At 40.9% G+C, this 17685-nt stretch overlaps 2 protein-coding genes across 3 annotated transcripts in view; both read left to right on the top strand.

The window, feature by feature from the left end:
- The first annotated feature begins 2912 nt into the window (after window positions 1–2912).
- LOC131202987 (histone H2A.Z) lies at window positions 2913–6900 on the top strand. Of its 2 annotated transcripts, none has more exons than XM_058192741.1 (5): window positions 2913–3081; window positions 3640–3717; window positions 4030–4143; window positions 5238–5367; window positions 5473–6900. In XM_058192741.1, the coding sequence occupies exons 1-5, from the start codon at window positions 3079–3081 to the stop codon at window positions 5532–5534; spliced, it is 387 nt and encodes a 128-aa protein (XP_058048724.1). In that variant the 5' UTR covers window positions 2913–3078; the 3' UTR covers window positions 5535–6900. The 2 variants fall into 2 exon arrangements, with proteins under 2 accessions (XP_058048724.1, XP_058048725.1); XM_058192742.1 differs by lacking the exon at window positions 2913–3081 and adding an exon at window positions 3390–3523.
- Window positions 6901–7562: 662 nt separating this feature from the next.
- DNAJB14 (DnaJ heat shock protein family (Hsp40) member B14) overlaps window positions 7563–17685 on the top strand; it is a 34456-nt gene continuing 24333 nt past the window's right edge. Inside the window, exon 1 of the mRNA XM_058192740.1 lies at window positions 7563–7995. Coding sequence (XP_058048723.1) covers window positions 7863–7995 — 133 coding nt within the window. The 5' untranslated portion in view covers window positions 7563–7862. The remainder of the gene's footprint in view (window positions 7996–17685) is intronic.

The raw sequence follows: 17685 nt of genomic DNA, 5'->3' as shown, positions 1-17685 counted from the left end.
GATTTCATTACAAGAGATCTTAAGATACTATAGAAATGTTGAACAGCTATCTCTTGTCTCTGCATGTAACAACATGGTAGGTGGTCTGCACAGACTACATGTCCACTTTAAGCACTATGATTTCCTGTCCCTCTTTATCCCTTCCTCTTCAAACAATAGTGGCTCTTCTTTATTTACTACCAATCCTTCCCTCTATGATGGTTGGGCAAATTGGTCTCTTCCTTTGCTTCATTTTATTAACCTTACTACCTCAGCTTATTATCTTAACCACCCTGGACTAGTTGGTTTCTTTTTCTCACATTAGCACCTCCCTTCCCAGTTTACTGGATTACAACTGAACATACTTGTATTCTTCTTGGTACCAAAGAAAAGAGGGTTTGTCATTGTTCTCCTTTTGGATATCTTACAGCCCTGATATTTTTTAGTGGTCTCCTGCCATGTCTGACTCTGTTTAGATTCCAGGCCCAAAGTCAGCCAGATGCTGCAGCTGCTGAGACAATGATATATTTCCTTATAAACGTACCTGTATTTATTATTTAAATTTATTTGCTTTTATCAGAAGTTTAGAGAGATGGTGGGAAATTGCCACATGCCAAAACCAATCTTCTCAATCATGTGCCTTCAAGCTATACTGAGAGTGTAAATGGCTAGAATAAGAAATGAAATCCAGCAGACTTCAGGCTGAATAAAACAGACTGTTAAATAGATATGCTCTGATTGGCCAGAGCTGTCCAGGAGACATTTTGGATTCTTTCTGAAAACGTCATATGCTGTACACAAATCTTTCTAGGCACAAAGTGTATTAATCTACAACTGAGGTATAACCTTCCTTACACAAAGCAGTGCTAAGACATAGTGTTGTGTAGTGATTAAGGCACTAGTCTAAATGTAGGCAGACCGCCGGGTTCATGTATATCATTTGTCATGGAAGCACACTGGATGACTTTGGCATACTCTTTCAGCTAAAGATACTTCATGGTTTTGTTCTTGTGGCAAAAAATAGAAACAGGGAGTGCAATATATATTATGAATTCCTGAAGGATGGTACTAACAAACAACAAGCATAATAAAGTATCCTTTTCAAGAGAAAGAAAAGCTAAAGTTAATGACTATAACTAGTTACTTGAATGCCCAATATATTTTTAAAAGAGGCTCTAATCAGCTTCATTCTATTTTTACTGCACTACACTGAGCGTACAGCAATTAACATACAGCAACTAATTAATGTACATAGATTGGATTTATGCAAACATACAGAATGGCTACTGGCTACTATATGTCATGCAAACTTAGCTCCACATATAATTTATCTTCTGAGGAAAAAAGCTGAAACCTAAGCTAGCATACACCTGTTGTTTACCAGTATCGTGTAAGCATATAGGATGGGTTTCCCAGGCCACATTGATTCATACATGACCGAACCCTATTTTAATTTAGTCTTGTAGGGCATGCAAATTTCAAAGGAATGTTGTGGGGGGAAATCCAGTCCAATGCCAAGGCAGGAGAAGAAAAAAATCAATGGAGGCTGGCTAAAAGAAAACAAGATCTCCATTTATTTGGTTTCCAGAAATTTCAGTGACAGCAGCATGTTTCTGGGGTGGCTGACAAAATGGCTGTGTAAGTGGATGGATCTTTATAGGGCTCTGGGTTTTTTTTTAGATGCTCCAGGGGGCTGTGCAATCTAGTGAGCCTTGTGTCTACTATTTCAAGGGTGGTGAGTTAATCCTATTATGTCCTAAAGGTCATGTCCTATCCTTAGAATTTGGGTTGTAGAATATAAATTATTAATCCCATCAACTCCCCCTGAAGGCTATATCTGTGACTGAAAGTGTTTTGTTTATGAATAGATTGGCCCAGTCTTTCTGAATGGATACAAAGTTTGCATTTCTAAAGGTCAGGCACTTCAAGCTTCTTACTTTGAAGCTGTTTTCCTTTGACAAGGAAAACTGAGGCTGCTTCTCCCTTTTTCTCCATTCCTCCTTTGGGGAAATATTCTGTCCTGCCTCTTTTTAATATTAAGAATAAAGAATATTTTAATATGGGGAAGGTGGGCCTTCCTACAGCATTGATTTAAAAATTGGAAGGTTAATAAACGTATTTTAAAAGAATTGGGTGTATTTTCAGTACGATTTACTTTTTTTCAATTTTGCCTTTTTAAAGAGTGAGTTTCTCAGGGTTTGTTATTTTACAAATGCAATTTGATGCTCACAAAATTCGGTTTTTACATCCCCACCAGACACGGGTTTCTTAAAATTGTGTCATGATGGTGAAGGAGGACTTTTACAAAAAGAGAAAAGAAAGGGAGTAAAAGAAGTATCCCATTTATGTTTTGTTGATTAAAAACAAAAGACGAACGCTTCCCGTGCCGCAATGAACCTTAAAAGTCAGAGGACAAGACGTATCAGAGGTAAACTTATCAAGGATAGATCTTAACTAGAACTGAGAAGTTTCCTGACAGTGAGAACAATTGATCAGTGGAACGGCTTGCCTCCAGAAGTTGTGGGTTGCCCCATCATCGGAGGTTTTCAAAGAAAAGACGGGACAATATTTGCCTGGAATAGGTACAGGGTCTCCTGCTTGAGCAGGCGGTTGGGATCAAAAGATCCCAAGGTCCCTTCTAATTCTGTTATTCTGCTATTCGAGGCCTGTTTAAACCCAACCCGCCTTGCCACGGCTGCTCATCCTCTCTAATAAGAAACCGAGCAGCGAGGGGCTGGAAAAGAGGCGGAGCTCACAAGCGGCGATTCCGCACGAGTTTCTCCGAACAGTTAACTGTCCGTCGGTTTTTCGTCTTTTTTTTTTTGGTCTCACTTCCTATTGGTCGACGGAGAGCGCAGGGAAAGCCCCCCCCGGTTGGCGATTGGCTGGGCTTGAGAGCAGGGTTCCCGGATGTTGAGACGTTACAGACGGGTATAAAGGGCTTGTGGAAGGCGGGAGAGGGTGCAGTTTTGAACTGGAGCCGTTGCAAAAGAGCAGCGGCAGTTAATTGAAATACCGAAAAGTAGTCTTTCTTCGATTTGGCCTAAACGATTCTCTTCGTTTCTCCTCCCGCGGGCGGACAGACAGACCTCATTGAAAATGGTAAGATACGGCTAAAAGAAAGAATTGGGAAGCGCGCGCGCGGGGCTAAGCTGGCGGATTCTTCTCCCTCAAGGGCGCCCTTTTCAGAGGCGAGACAGCCGTTATGGGAGTTTTGTACGTATCCGTAAAATCGCCAACAGAATTCAAGCTCGAAAGAAATTGGGGAGGAAGAAAGCAAAGAGGGCGCGGTCACACCCGCACACACACGGTGCACCCTACTGCGGTGGTCGAGCGTTTTATAGTGCTTGAGGCGCATGCGCTCATAGCCGGGCTAGGGAGGGCGATGGGCGCATGCGCGGCGGCTGTTTCGGCAGGGGGGGAGGGCGTCCAGCGTGATTCTGCTCCACGCGCATGTCTCGTCTCCGCGCTTGCCAGGCTCTCGATTTAAATTTCCCGAGGATTCACAGCCGCGTGATTCGCATCTTGGGTCTTTGCAAGGATGGTCGGTGCTAGAAACGGGCTGCTTTTTCTCTGCGGAGGGAAAGAAGGGAAAGAATATATGGCGTTAGGGGAGCTAACGTTTCTCGTGTATAAGGGATTTCCTTTCTTCCTCCCCAGGCTGGAGGAAAAGCTGGGAAGGACTCCGGAAAGACGAAAACCAAGACGGTATCCCGGTCACAGAGAGCCGGTTTACAGGTGGGTAGGCGCGTTAAGAGTTTAGGTCAGGGGTCTCCACCCTGGACAACTTTAAATCTGGAGGACTTCAACTGCCCAGGGTGAAGACCCCTGTTTTAGGTCATCTGTCTTTTACACAGTCAATACATTTTGCGTTTTCTAGAAGAGGGAGGAAGTTAAAATATTAATCCTTTTAGAGCTTAACTAGTTGCTGTTTTTTTTAAGAAAAGAAAACTACATAGATTTGAAACAAGTATTTCCGTACAATTGAAAGACAAACAGTGATACTGTATTTACATGTTGAGCTTTTTTCTTTTTTTTCTGTGCATACAGTTTCCTGTTGGTCGTATTCACCGGCACCTGAAATCAAGGACAACAAGTCATGGACGTGTGGGGGCTACAGCTGCTGTGTATAGTGCTGCTATCTTAGAGTACCTCACAGCTGAGGTGAGCTGGTTGGGGTAAAAACATTTTATACTATAGGACTTATAGGATGTTGTATTTTATTTATCTCAAGTACAATAGCTGTATTAGATTTCTTACTTGCTAAATTTTTCTGTTCCGAAAGACAAGCTATAGTTATCCTAGAGAAGCATACAAGCAATATAAATCGATGCCAATCAAAACAAATATTGTTTCAAAGGTCCCTAAGCATTTTTCTCTTGGCATAGCTGATCTATCTTAATAAAGGAAGAAATTCAGTGGGAAAAACAAAAATAAATCCCAAATTGAAATACAAAAGGGGACTGAAAAACACTATGGTATGTGAACTCCCAAAGTATGGAGCAGTAACTGAGCATAAACTGTTGATGTTGGCTATTAAAATCCAGCTGCAGTTTGTCTACCAATTTACAAATTGAAATAGAGACCACAAGCACTCGAGATTATGATCTAAATATGTATAGTTGTATGATGTTGGCCAACACTGTCACTTTTGGACATTGTCACTTTTGCCAAATTGTTCAGGACCAGCCACAGTTTGCAGAACGAAAACTTTAAATGTTTTGGTTATGCAAAACTAGTTTAAAAAATACAAGATGGCAGCCCTAGTGTCAACAGCTCCCACTGCAACATATTGTCTGACCCTTCTGTTCCTGAACTTCTATTTCCTTCTGTAATAACTAACATCCGCTTTTTCCATTCTTTACTACCCCAAATCACTTGTCCAAAGCAAAGCAGCCATAGTTGGTTTGTGTTTGTGTGCGCACATAGAACAAACACCCAAAATATATTTTGAATGTGGCATGCACTACCTAAAAATCACTGTTCCATAGGATGTTCTGCACATTCATATGCTATGCTGTGGACTGATTGCCTTATGCCTTATTGCATTACCGTAACTCAAAGGGGAGTGTGCCACGAAGTTCCTTTCCAGCATTTCTGATATGTTGCAGGACGTTGGACTGTCAAGACATCATTTGTGGGAACCAGCTTCCTTAACTTCTCTGTAGGTCATTGTATCCTCAATGAAGGCATAGTAGTTTGGCATTTTAAATGGGATGCTCTGCAATTAACAATTTGTCTTGTTTTCATCTCTATAGGTTCTTGAGCTGGCAGGGAACGCATCTAAAGATTTGAAGGTAAAGCGAATTACTCCTCGTCATTTGCAGCTTGCAATAAGAGGTGATGAAGAACTGGATTCATTAATCAAAGCAACAATTGCTGGTGGAGGTATGTGTGAATTTTACTCTTTTGTGGCATCTCTAGTTGTGATGCTTTAATGATTTTGTGCTTCTTTCACCTGACTTGGATAAATCTTTCCTTTTTTTCTTTCAGGTGTAATTCCACATATTCATAAATCTCTCATTGGAAAAAAAGGTCAACAAAAAACAGTTTAAAGGATTACTTATTAGAACTTTCAAAAGCTCTGTTGTCCATTGTTAGAGGATTTCCAGTGGACTTCATCTGTGAAATACAATTTTGCCTTTCTTTAATCTTGAAGATTGAGCCCATCAAGCTTTCTAACCAAAATTCTGCATTGAAGTCTTAATCTTATTTAAGTGTTACATGGCTTCAGAGAAGCTATTGTCTGTAGTGGTTCTTGACTGTTTTAGATATGTTGGATTTTAATGGGATTCTTGACATTGTTGCTAATCTGTAATTTTTAATGCATTTAGTACATTTATTCAATTATACTACAAAATTTAAAACAGATTTGGACATCAGCATTGCTAATTAAATGAAATTATAAAAACTTGAATTATAAAGCTTTTGATGTCACTCTCTTGTAGTTAAGAACAAAAAGTTCCAAGAGAAATAATCAGCATTGTCTATGTATTTGTACAGAACCTTAAGTCTAGTGAAGGAGTTAAATGAATGGATTGCTTTAAGGAAGTATGTTTGAACCATTTTTAAGTTGCTGAAAATGTGTATGATTAGTTAGGTCAAGTTCTTGAAAGGTACTTTACAGTAAGCTATGTATTTATATTGTTTGTTTTAACTATTTGGTCCCCATTTCATGGAAGCTGCTGATTTTACAGAGTGCTAATGTGCATGCACTGTGCTAGCACACATAGATTAAAACCCTTGCAAAACTATTCCAAGACCAATCACTGCCAAAGGAATCACATTAAGCCATATGACTTGTATGGTTTTGGTTTAATGTGTAAAGCTAAGCATTGTGACTTGTATGCTACGTCTGACCTGGGGTACTGTTCATGCTGTGCCTTTTAATATTTAAAACTAATATTCAGTACTTGCAGCTGCATTGCTTCAGCTACCAGTTGAAATAAGCATTGTTTAGATAATTCCATCCAGTTTCCGTTATACTAAATTGAAATCTCCAATTGAACTTAATATACTCAGTATAAGAGTGTGTTCTCCCTTTCTTCACTCACCTAAAAATACATGCCTTAGAATGTATAATTTCAAAAAAACTGACCTTCCGTGACCTGAGTTTCCTGGGAAGAGGGACTATATTACTTGAATTTACTGTATTTCTGCCTTGTCAACCCTGTATGTCATCATAGATCGTTAATTTGTTTACAGAAAAATGTACATTCTAAGTTTATTAAAACCAAATCATAAATTTTAAGTATTTCTATAGAGCATCAATTATTTTTAGATTAAGTTGTTGGTAAAAGATTTTTAACCATGATGGTTGTATTGACCCCCAATTAATGAGTTGGAAAAATAAACAAGTATTACTTACCTGTTCTAGTGGGCATCACCTATATTATGTACAAATAAAGTTACTGAAAAATACTTCTAATTGTGATGCTTACTTGACAAAGAAGCAAACAGCTTTGATTTCAGCATACAGTATTGTAATGTGGGAAAGTTCTGAGTTGCATGCAGTGAGTCATAGGTCTTGTAGTACTAGGCATGGCTTGTTAATGCCAACTGCCTTGCCAAAATATAGTAAAGGAAGTATCAGCCATATTAATTTTGTCTTTGGGTGATGGGAGTTGGTTATAATGGCCCTTAATATTTACTAATTTAATAAAAGGATTTACTAATTTAATAAGTGGACTATGATTACTGAAACATGAAGGATGATAATGAACTGCTTGAAGTTGCTCCCTAGTATCTCCTATCTTGTTTCAAGCATCTGGAATAGTTTTGGAGATACTTATGAGAAGGTGAAAAATAGTTTGGGTAGTAGCACCCTCTTAGTACTGCTAGTAAAACCAAATTCAAGGCAGCTTGCAAATACCTGAATAGCAAAATGAATTGTAAAAATGACAGTCTCCTAAGAATAAGCAAAGACTGACCGAATAGAGATTGAACCCTTGAAACCTTTTAAAAGCGGACTTGGTTAAAACTCCGGATGCCGGACTGGCCGCGCGCTGCCGTCTCCTTGTGAAACCAACCGAGCAGCGCGCAGAACCGGCATTTTAATCCAGGCAGCCTCGGCGCCTGCGCACAGACGGCTCCGCTACCGGCTGCAGAGCTTCCCGGAAGCGAGAGGAGCAGTAGTGGCTCCGCTATTTGTCGGCCCAGACGCTTCGGGGCACCGGGTGCTGGCGAAAGGAGGACGATGTACCGGAGGAGCGCCGGCGGCAGCGGCCTAAAGTGAGCCTTAAGGCCTTGCGAGCGAAGCCGCCGCCGAGTCAGCCCCGGCGCCCGGTTCCCTCGGCGCCCGTCCGGCTGGCCCCGCCGCTCTGGCCCCGTCAGGCCCCTTTTCTCTGCGCTGCGGCGGGCGGAGGCGGCGGAAAGAAAAGCCCATGGAAGGGAACCGGGACGAGGCGGAAAAATGCATCGGCATCGCGCGCGAGGCCCTGGAAACCGGCAACCGAGAACGGGCGCTGCGCTTCCTCAATAAGGCCCAGAAACTCTATCCGACCGAGACCGCCAAGGGTAAGCACGGCTCGTCGGCCCGCGGGGAGCCCGTAGGAGCGAGCCAGCCAGGCGCCCTTTCCCTTGCAGAGCATCCCCGCCGCTTGAGACGCGTCGGTCTCGGGTTAAAGGGATGGCCCCGAGGCCTCGCGCGGCTCCTTCTCTTTCGGCTTGGCGGGATTGGGGTTGCTGCAGTCTTTACCCCAGATGAGGGGGAGAGCGAGGAACAGGCCGAAGTTTCTGGCGGGTGCTTTCATCAGTATCGGGGCTCTTAAACAAAGTTCCTAGATAAGCTATCCTAGGTTGACTAACCCACATTCAACCCCCTAAGCTGTAAAAGTAGGGGTCTTCAACCTTGGCAACTTTAAGCCTGGCGGACTTCAACTCCCAGAATTCCCCAGCCAGCTTTGCTGGCTGGGGAATTCTGGGAGTTGAAGTCCGCCAGGCTTAAAGTTGCCAAGGTTGAAGACCCCTGCTGTAAAGTAAACCATATAAAAGCAACATATAAAAGCAACATTTTGGCTCGTTCATACAAGTACTGTAAGCCAAAATCAGACCATATTATGGTTTAATGAAGGATATAACCCCAGCCTTATTACCATTGCCCCTCAGAGTGCATATTCAGAACATTACATGTTGGTCTGCTTATTTACCGTCTATTCTGAGAAGGGTTTGGATCATTGAGGGTGGCAGGTGCATTTTTATTTTTTGTTGATAAACCATTCCTGATAATACGAATACATTCAGTAAATTATTTTAATAGTGGCTAGACTGAACTTGGGAGATCAAATCTCTAACAGGCTTTGCAGAGCTGCAGATTTTATTCCAGGAAGTCCTTTAGAGCAGGGGTCTCCAACCTTGGTCCCTTTAAGACTTGTGGACTTCAACTCCCAGAGTTCCTCAGCCAGCAAAGCTCAGCAAAGCTGAGCAAAGCAAAACTGGCTCAGCAAAGCAAAGTTGGCTGAGGGACTATGGGAGTTGAAGTCCACAAGTCTTAAAGGGACCAAGGTTGGAGACCTCTGCTTTAGAACACAGTGACTGCTTGAAGCTCTTTAAAGCAGCCCCATCTTTTCCCAGGATTTCATAATTGCTCTAAAGAGTTATACGCAGGCATTGTATTTATGATCCAAAGCACATTTTTGAAGCTGAATTCAAACAATTTCTATCCCAAAGGGAGAGGGAGGCTGAGGCAGTTGTTTATCTTAGAATGCATAGTAAGTTCACATTTGAACTAGGTATTCCATTGTGAAGAAATTCTGTCATCTGATGTTTCATAATTTACATACGTTCTCATTATGGTATTCCGTTTTGAGGTAAGAAAAGTTATGAAAGAGTAAGTTGTAGCAAATAAAATAAAGTTAAGCCATGAGAAAAATAAAGGGAGATGTAACTAAATCTAATTTATATTAATATCCTTCAGTATATATTTTCATAACTTTCAATGCAAACAATTTTTCCTTGTACTGTGGCCAGATACCACAGATACACCCTCTTTTAAAGTCCTCGCCTTCCTGCCTACCCATTTATTCTTCTTCATAAATTTATATCCTAAATGTATTTGTATTCTTGTGTTTATCTTATAATTGGTAGAATGCAGGCTCAAAGCTTATTAAAGAATAGAATAAAAATAGAATGGGAATGGGAATAGGAATATAATTCTTTTATTGGCCAAGTGTGATTGGACACACAAGGAATTTGTCTTGGTGCATACGCTCTCAGTGTACAGAAAAGAAAAGATACATTCATCAAGAATCATAAGGTACAACACTTAATGATAGTCATAGGGTACAAATAAGCAAATCATATTAGGAAACAGTCAATATAAATCATAAGGATACCAGCAACAAGGTTACAGTCATACAGGCATAAGTGGGAAGAGATAGGTTATACGAACAATGAGAAGATTAATAGTAGTGCAGACTTAGTAAATAGCTTGAGTGTTGAAGGAATCATTTGTTTAGCAGAGTGATGGCGTTTGGGGAAAAAACTGTTCTTGTGTCTAGTTGTTCTGGTGTGCAGTGCTCTATAGCATCGTTTTAGGAGTTGAAACAGTTTATGTCAGGATGTGAGGGGTCTGTAAATATTTTCATAGCCCTCTTTTTGATTTGTGCAGTGTACAGGTCCTCAGTGGCAGGCAGGTTGGTAGCAATTGTTTTTTCTGCAGTTTTAATGATCCTCTGAAGTCTGTGTCTGTCTTGTTGGGTTGCAGAACCAAACCAGACAGTTATAGAGGTGCAGATGACAGAGTCAATAATTCCTCTGTAGAACTGTATCAGCTGCTCCTTGGGCAGTTTGAACTTTCTGAGTTGGCGCAGAAAGAATATTCTTTGTTGTGCTTTTTTGATGATGTTTTTGATGTTAGGTGTCCATTTTACATCTTGAGATATGGTAGTACCTAGAAATTTGAAGGTCTCTACTGTTGATAGTGTGTTTTCTAGTATTCTAAAAGGGGTTAGTAAGGAAGGGTTTCTCCTAAAGTCTACCACCATTTCTATAGTTCTGAGTGTGTTCAGTTCCAGATTGTTCTGATCTTTTTAGATTGTTCTGGTCAGTTTAGAGATCATAGCTTGTTTAAAATAGTGTGAGCATACTTTGGGGTTAAACTTGGCTTTGTTGGCAATTGTGGCATATTGGCCAAAATGTGCCAAAGCTATCTTGGATAGTTGATCGTGATAATATCAATATTATCTTGATTTTAGCAAGGACTGCTACATTAACAAGGACAAAATCAATGCTGGTAACCAACAAAGAAAGTTTGTTAGTTAATTAGTGGTATGGTGTATTTTATGAGCCCATAAAATTTTGTATAACCTAGTAAACCGTAGTATTTATTAATTCATATTATACCTTTATTTTGTACAACTCAAGGTGGTCTATATAATTGCTCCCACCTCTTGTTATCTGGCCCAAAGTCACCCAGTTGGCCCAAGAAAGGCCTAGAATTGATATTTCCCAGCTTCTACTCTAGCATTTTAACCACTACAGCAAACAATTTAATGGATTAAATTAACTGTGGATAGCTATTTCATGTGAGCATAACCACTGATTGTAATGAGATGTGCAAACTCATCAGTTTCAGTGAACTATGTTTATGTGTAAAGTACTTTAGTGTTCTTGCAACGTTTTGTATTTTCCACCCTATCAGGGGATGACTAGTCCTACAGCCTTGTAGTAGTCTTTTTTGGTTCTAATTTTTACATAGGTCACTATCCTCTGGCCCTCCACTCACAGTATGATTTTGTTGAAAAAATCTTAGAAATTTAGCCTTGATTTCTTTAGATACAGTAAAGAGAAATCTGCACTTAGAATGGCATTAAATTGGTTAAGAAGGTTCAGGGGTTTTTTATGTGTTTGGTAGAGGGAAATAGTAAAGGGTAGTGAAATTTGAGTGTTCAAAGTTTCCAGCCCTAAAGCTAGAAACTTTATTCTTTTAAAATAGTAACTTAAATGTTTAAGATATTGAATACGTTCAGTGCCACATTCTTCAGTGTGGTTGTAGAATTGCAGTTTCCCAGTTTTCTTTGCTGATGCTGTATTCTGTTTTCTATGTTCTTGGTTTGTTACTGATTTATTTCTAATTTCCTATCTGCTGACCCTTCCCTATTGGCTTTCTATTCTTCAAGTCATTTTCAAATTATTTCTAGAAATGTTTTGTAGAATAGCATTATTTGTAATATTGTAGGATATTGGCTGAATAGATGAAGTGCTTAAGTGTAATATATGAAAAAAATTTGTTTATTCAGTTTACTTTATGCAATCAGCCATCGTAAATGCATGAATTTCGGTGGATAACAATCAAGATAACACATCACAACAAATAAATACAGCAACTGAAATAAAAATCCATCTAATACAACAAAACTATGATATAGGCTCAACCACATTATTTAAGAAGGCCCCAGACTGGGTAGCAAAACCTCTTTCAAGGTCTTATGAAAGGCCTGTAAGGTCAGGGCAAGTATAATCTCCAGGGAAATGATATTCCAGAGGCCAGGTGACAAGATAGAAAAAGCTCTCTTCCTGGTTCTCACTGATGCTATCTAATAGATGAAACCCAGAGCATGCCTCTTCTCCTGGATCTAACAAGACTGGTCAATATAACTGGGGATAGGTGGTGTTACCAGTGAGCCATTCCCACATCAAAAAACTTTATAGGTAGTAATTAACTCTTTGAATTTAATCTTGAAGCATAGTGGTAAGTCATTTAGCTGCATTGCAGTGGTTCAATTGGGAAATGACCAGGACATAGTGACTATGACAGAGCATCCCAATCTAGGAACAGTACACAAGTAGCTGGGCAAAGGCCCTTCTAACCAGAGTTGTCACCTGCTCTTTAAGCAGGAGCCATGAATCCAAGAAAATCTCTTGTCATAGAACTCTAAATCAGGGGTCCCCAACCCCCAGGCAGTGAATGGAGTACCAGTCCATGGCCTATTGAGAACCAGGCCGCACAAGCAGCAGATGAGCTTGCGAAACTTCATTTGCATGTGCGTGGAAACTAGGTTGCACATGCAAAGCCATCCTCTCCCTCTGTTGCCGCCACTGCTGCTGCGTTACATGGAACAACAAAGGTTTGGGACCGCTGCTCTACATTAACATTTTTTAGAGTTGCACAGTACTTCAGAATTGATTCCTAAGAGGTGCTTCACAATACTTGGGAGTGCAAATATACAGTCATTTAAAGCAGTCCTTTAGAAGCCTGCAGTCCTTAAAAGCAGTCATGTCGTTTTCCAGGATCATTCAAGGATCATACTATTGAATTTGTATAGTAATATCAATGATTTATCTTTACATTCTGTGACTTGTGGATGGCAACATACTTACAGCTTTACAAGGACTGTCATTTTACTGATAATATTTAAAAAACAAAAACAGGCTTACCTCAGAATTTTTTTAGGTGAACTCATATGCGTTTTTTTCAAGATCTCCTCAAAATAACAACTGATTATCAGAAACTAGACAGAACAGCCTTTTTTAACATTATCTGTCTCTAATATCTAAATTAAACCAGTTCACTTCACAGGGATGCCTAATATTAGCATGCTACAGTTTCAAGGGTAAGACAATACCTGTTTAAAGGACCCATTTAAGTAAGATACCTGATGTGAAACAACACTTGTTCTTTTCACTCATTTGATACTGTGTAGTTAAAATAAAGCCTTATAGTTAAAAATTCCTGAAGAAGCAGGTTACATTTGAATTTTCAAATTCAAATGTAACCTGGATGACTAAGTTATCTTTTGAAAGCATCTGTTTTAGCTTAACCTATCAGTTTTCTGTGATTTTCTTATTTTGACTCATGAGGAGGGACTGTTTTTAATGCTGGTGGCTCTAAGCAATAACTATAGTGCAAATTTGCAGTAAACTGAAATTGGACCTTTAAAACTAGTTGTAAATGATCATAGCAGTGTTTCAGAGAGAAATCCAATTGCCATTAGATACTTTTACACCTTTCTGTCTGATTAGACAATGACATTCTGCAAATAATAGTCCTGAGCTGAATGTAAACATAACATTTTATATTAGCTTTGAAATAAATCCACATAGGTTTATTTACAAATATATTAGGATCAGATTAAAATGGTTGACGCTGAAGAACTCTAGGTGAGGAAAAACATGACAGAAGCCTTGAATAGTTGGCAATTTCAGTTAATGATTTGTTTAAACAGCTGGTTTGCAATGTTATCTATTTATGTATTTATTTCTTGGGGTTTATATACCGTTGTGGCCTAGTTGCATTTCTGAATGACTTGTTTTACAGGCTAATGGGATTTCAGAAATTCTTTTTGTATCGGCCTTAATCTGGGTGATATTTTCAAGCTTATTTTATTCATATTTCTCTCTTTTTTTTTATTTTCTTGCTGTGGACGGATGAGTTATCTATTCTTTTTTGTACTCCGTTGTATCTTGAGGGCCAACCTTGAAATATAGGTCAATATAAACTTTAAGAAAATATTATAACTTCAGCAAACTTTAGCATAGTTCTGTAATAAAACATCCAAACAAATGACTACATTTGCAATTTCACAGTCAAGTAAATTCACCAGCTGACAATTAAAGATGCATTCCAGATACTGTTTTTTTTATTTTTATTCTCAGATTGTTATTTGGAGCCCTGAAAAATATTTGAATTTAAATTAATTATTTCAATCCTTTTAATATGACTTTTACTTTCTGAGCTGTTGATGAACATACTACAATCTTCCTTTAAAGATTGTAAACTGCCCTGCTATATTTTTAGTAGCACCGTAGTTATATTGATAGAAATTAGCAGGTAAGGATCAGCATTAAAACCAGCTAATATTTTTATCTCAAGCTGTTACTTACTATTTAAAACGGTGAGGTTTTCTTCCACTTATTATAAATGGATTATAAATGGAGTTTTTTTCTCTGTCTATCCTTACATCATTCGAAGCCCTATAAGTTTAAAACATGGACTAGCTAAAGTGAAATTTGGTTTAAATCATCATGTATAGTATACGCTAAAGTTTATTTAGTCTAGTGTGCTGTAGTGGTGAAGGTGCTGAACTAGATAGGAGCAGAAGACCAAACTCTAGTCCACCATCTATCACAGAATCTCACTGGATGTCTTTGGAGCAATCACTCTCTCGTAGCTCAGTCCACCTCACAGCTAGTCACTGTTTTCCAACTGTTTCTTCAGAGACTGTTTGAAGCTACAGTGGTGTTGAAAAAGCCTGACCAGTCCTTGAACTTGAGAATGTCACAGCATCCCCATGTTCTCATAGACATTATTGGTGCTCTTGGCAACTAGCGACATTTACAATAGTTGTAACATCCCACCATTATTTGCAACATTCCCTGCTGGCTTCCAACAAGCAAAGTCAGTGCAGAAGCCAGCAGTAAGTCGCAAGTCATCATCACATGACGTTGCAATTAACAACCATGGTGATTTGCTTAAGAGCAGTTGTAAGTTGGTGATGGCCATGTAAAGTTTCAATTAATAAACCACATCACTTTGCATTGGAGTTGCTGGTCCCAATTGAGGTCAGTAAGTGAAGACTAGCTTTTCCCTTTGTAGTGTTTTTCTTGCAATTTTTTTTTTATCAACTAAGTGTTGATACACTGGTTGTTTGAGAAATGGACCAATCATCTTGTTGCCCAAGCTTGACATTGTGGACTGAGAGAGTGTGACTGGTCCAAAGTCACCCAGCCAGCTTTCATGCTTAAGGCAGGATTAGAATTCATGGGCTCTTGATTTTTAGCCTTATACCTTAACCACTAAACTAGACCCAAGTGAAGACTGTCAGGCCTGGAAACCATATTATATTTTAGGTTTCCAGACGCTGCCACATTTTTCCTCTGAGGGGAAGGAGGGGGGCTGAGGGGTATGGTAACATTCTTCAGACGGTCAAGGTCGGATGGGGTTCACATCTGCAGGAAGAGTGGCAAGAAGATATTCGAATGGACTGGGAGAACGTGGGACCATGTGACCATCAAAGGGGTCAGGGGGGTGGGACTCTTGGGGTTTGTATAACTGGGGAAAAGAATCCGGAACTTCAGGTTTTGGAATTGCACTCATCGTGTGCCAGTCTCCTCATGCTAGTAAAGGACTTTGAGAAAAAGAAAAGATGCCTCCGAGTCTCTTTTACGCAGAAGAGGTATTTCTGGAACCCTGACATTATTCCAAAACCTCACTAACTTTCTTTTGCTAACGGTACCCTCTTCTCCTCTCAGAGGGGGCCCGTTAGAGGGGTGCTGGGCCCCAGTCTCCGCAACCTCCACAGCGGTGCAAAGACCCAGTGAAGATGGAAGAGCAGCAAGTTGAAAGCTTAGAAGGAGCGGCGAAACAGGACTCTGAGTCATGGGTAAGCTGCCAGTCGAGAGAAAACATTTCCCCAGGACGGAATGGAGAGCCCCCTCCCTCTTCTCAACCTCACTGGAGGACAGTAAAAACTGGGGGATCGGAAGAGTCACTGGATTGGGACCTGAGAAACCCCTGAAATCCCAGTCCCTATTAGACCTCCCTGAAACTTTTGAGCGGCTGGAGGTGAGACCTCGAGAGCCTTTAGCTCAGCCTAGATTCACTTTCCCTCCCACCAGAGAGAGAGAGACTACTGAAGCTCGAAGCCGTTCCGATGAACGCAAGAGAACCCCCCCTCCCTCCTTCAAACAGCAGGAACTTCAAGTAAAGCCAAAAGCCTGGGGGGGATCACAACTCCCCCCTTCAATTGATCTTTCCGCCAGCAGAGGCCTCGCTGCCTCCAGCAGCGTCTATCCCGCCTGGGTGGGCGTTCCATCCGGGACAAGGGTGGATTCAGTATCAATGGCAACCAGCTAGTTCAGCCCCTCCCTTTCCAGTGGGCCTCACGCCGACGGTTGTTTCATCTGCTGCAGCGTCTCAAAGACTTTCTTCTCAGCAGCCAAGAAGAATGCCACCCCCCTCTGCAGCCCAACAGCCAGCTGCAACAGCAGCACCCCACCCTGCAAATCCCTCTGCAACCGCAAGCAGGCCAACTAAACCCCCCCCCAACCCCTCCCCCTTTCAAACCAACCTTTGATGGGAATCCACACCACCTGGCTTACTTTCTCAGCAGAATTGAGGCTTACGTTGAACAATATAGGCATCAATACCCATCAGACAAAAGCCTAATCAACACCATCTCAGATGGAATGAATGTGGGGCTAGCTTCAGAGTGGATAGCACAGCTATACAATGCACAAGCACCAGAACTGAATAATGTTCACGAATTTATGACACTGCTTCGCAACCGGTTTCAAGATGATGACCTAATTGCAGAATGTGAAACCACCTTAAAAACAATGAAACAGGGCAACAAGCCACTCAAACAATTTGTATGGGATTTCAGAAGAGTGGCTGGCAATCTTAGACATTGGCCAGAAGTCATTCTTCTTCATTACTTTAAAGAAGCAATTGATCAAAACATCAGAAAAGCCTGCTCCACCAGAGGAATCCCAGAACAACTGAATGCCTGGTACAACGTGTCCATTGCTCTGGACAGAGAATTCAACCCCCTCCAAAGCCGATCACCAACTACACCTCCTCAAAGACCACCTACAAGATCCTCCCCCTCCAGACCAACCACACCCTCCACCTTTTACCCCTCAACAATAATCAAATGCTACCGTTGTGGAAAACTGGGTCACCGGGCATCAGTTTGCCTAGCCCCAACACCCCTCCCACAGTATCAACCACCAACTGCTACCCGACCACGCAACCCCCCTCGAAAGAATCCTAATACCAGTCGCGAGCAAGCCACAGACCTCCTCACTGACCTTCCATCGTCCAAGTCGCCTGCCGACGACTCAACCCAACCAGAAAACGACCCAATGGTGAGTGCACCTATTCCTCCTTTTGCCATCAAAGTAAACTTAATAATTCCAGGAGGAGGGGCCAAAAAACTTTTAGACGCTATTGTGGACACAGGATGCACCAGATGCCTAATTTCAACCTCCACAGTCGCCCAACTCCGTATAAAAACATTTCCCTTGAACCACCCAATTAAATTCCACCAAGTAGATGGAACCTTGATTGGTGGCGTTCCAGCAACCCGAGTCACACAACTACTTCGCTTAGAAATTGGTGCCCATCATGAACTTATAAGATTCATAGTAATTCCTAAAATGTCAGAATCCATCATCCTGGGTTTAGCTTGGTTGGACAAATGGGAACCCACAATTAAATGGGAGGATGGATTCAGGAAAATTATATGGACCTTCGGACCCTTAGAC

Source organism: Ahaetulla prasina, chromosome 8 (genome assembly GCF_028640845.1).
Source record: "Ahaetulla prasina isolate Xishuangbanna chromosome 8, ASM2864084v1, whole genome shotgun sequence".
Classification (NCBI taxonomy): Eukaryota; Metazoa; Chordata; class Lepidosauria; order Squamata; family Colubridae; genus Ahaetulla; species Ahaetulla prasina.
Note: the sequence above shows the minus strand (reverse complement) of the source record. Positions and strands in the feature narration are given on the sequence as shown.

Bases quoted from the DNA above. Each gene is read 5' to 3' on its own strand.
- LOC131202987 (XM_058192741.1), top strand. The intron at 3,718-4,029 runs GTGGGTAGGCGC...CTGTGCATACAG, and splicing joins CACAGAGAGCCGGTTTACAG to TTTCCTGTTGGTCGTATTCA. The intron at 5,368-5,472 runs GTATGTGTGAAT...TTTTTCTTTCAG, and splicing joins AGCAACAATTGCTGGTGGAG to GTGTAATTCCACATATTCAT.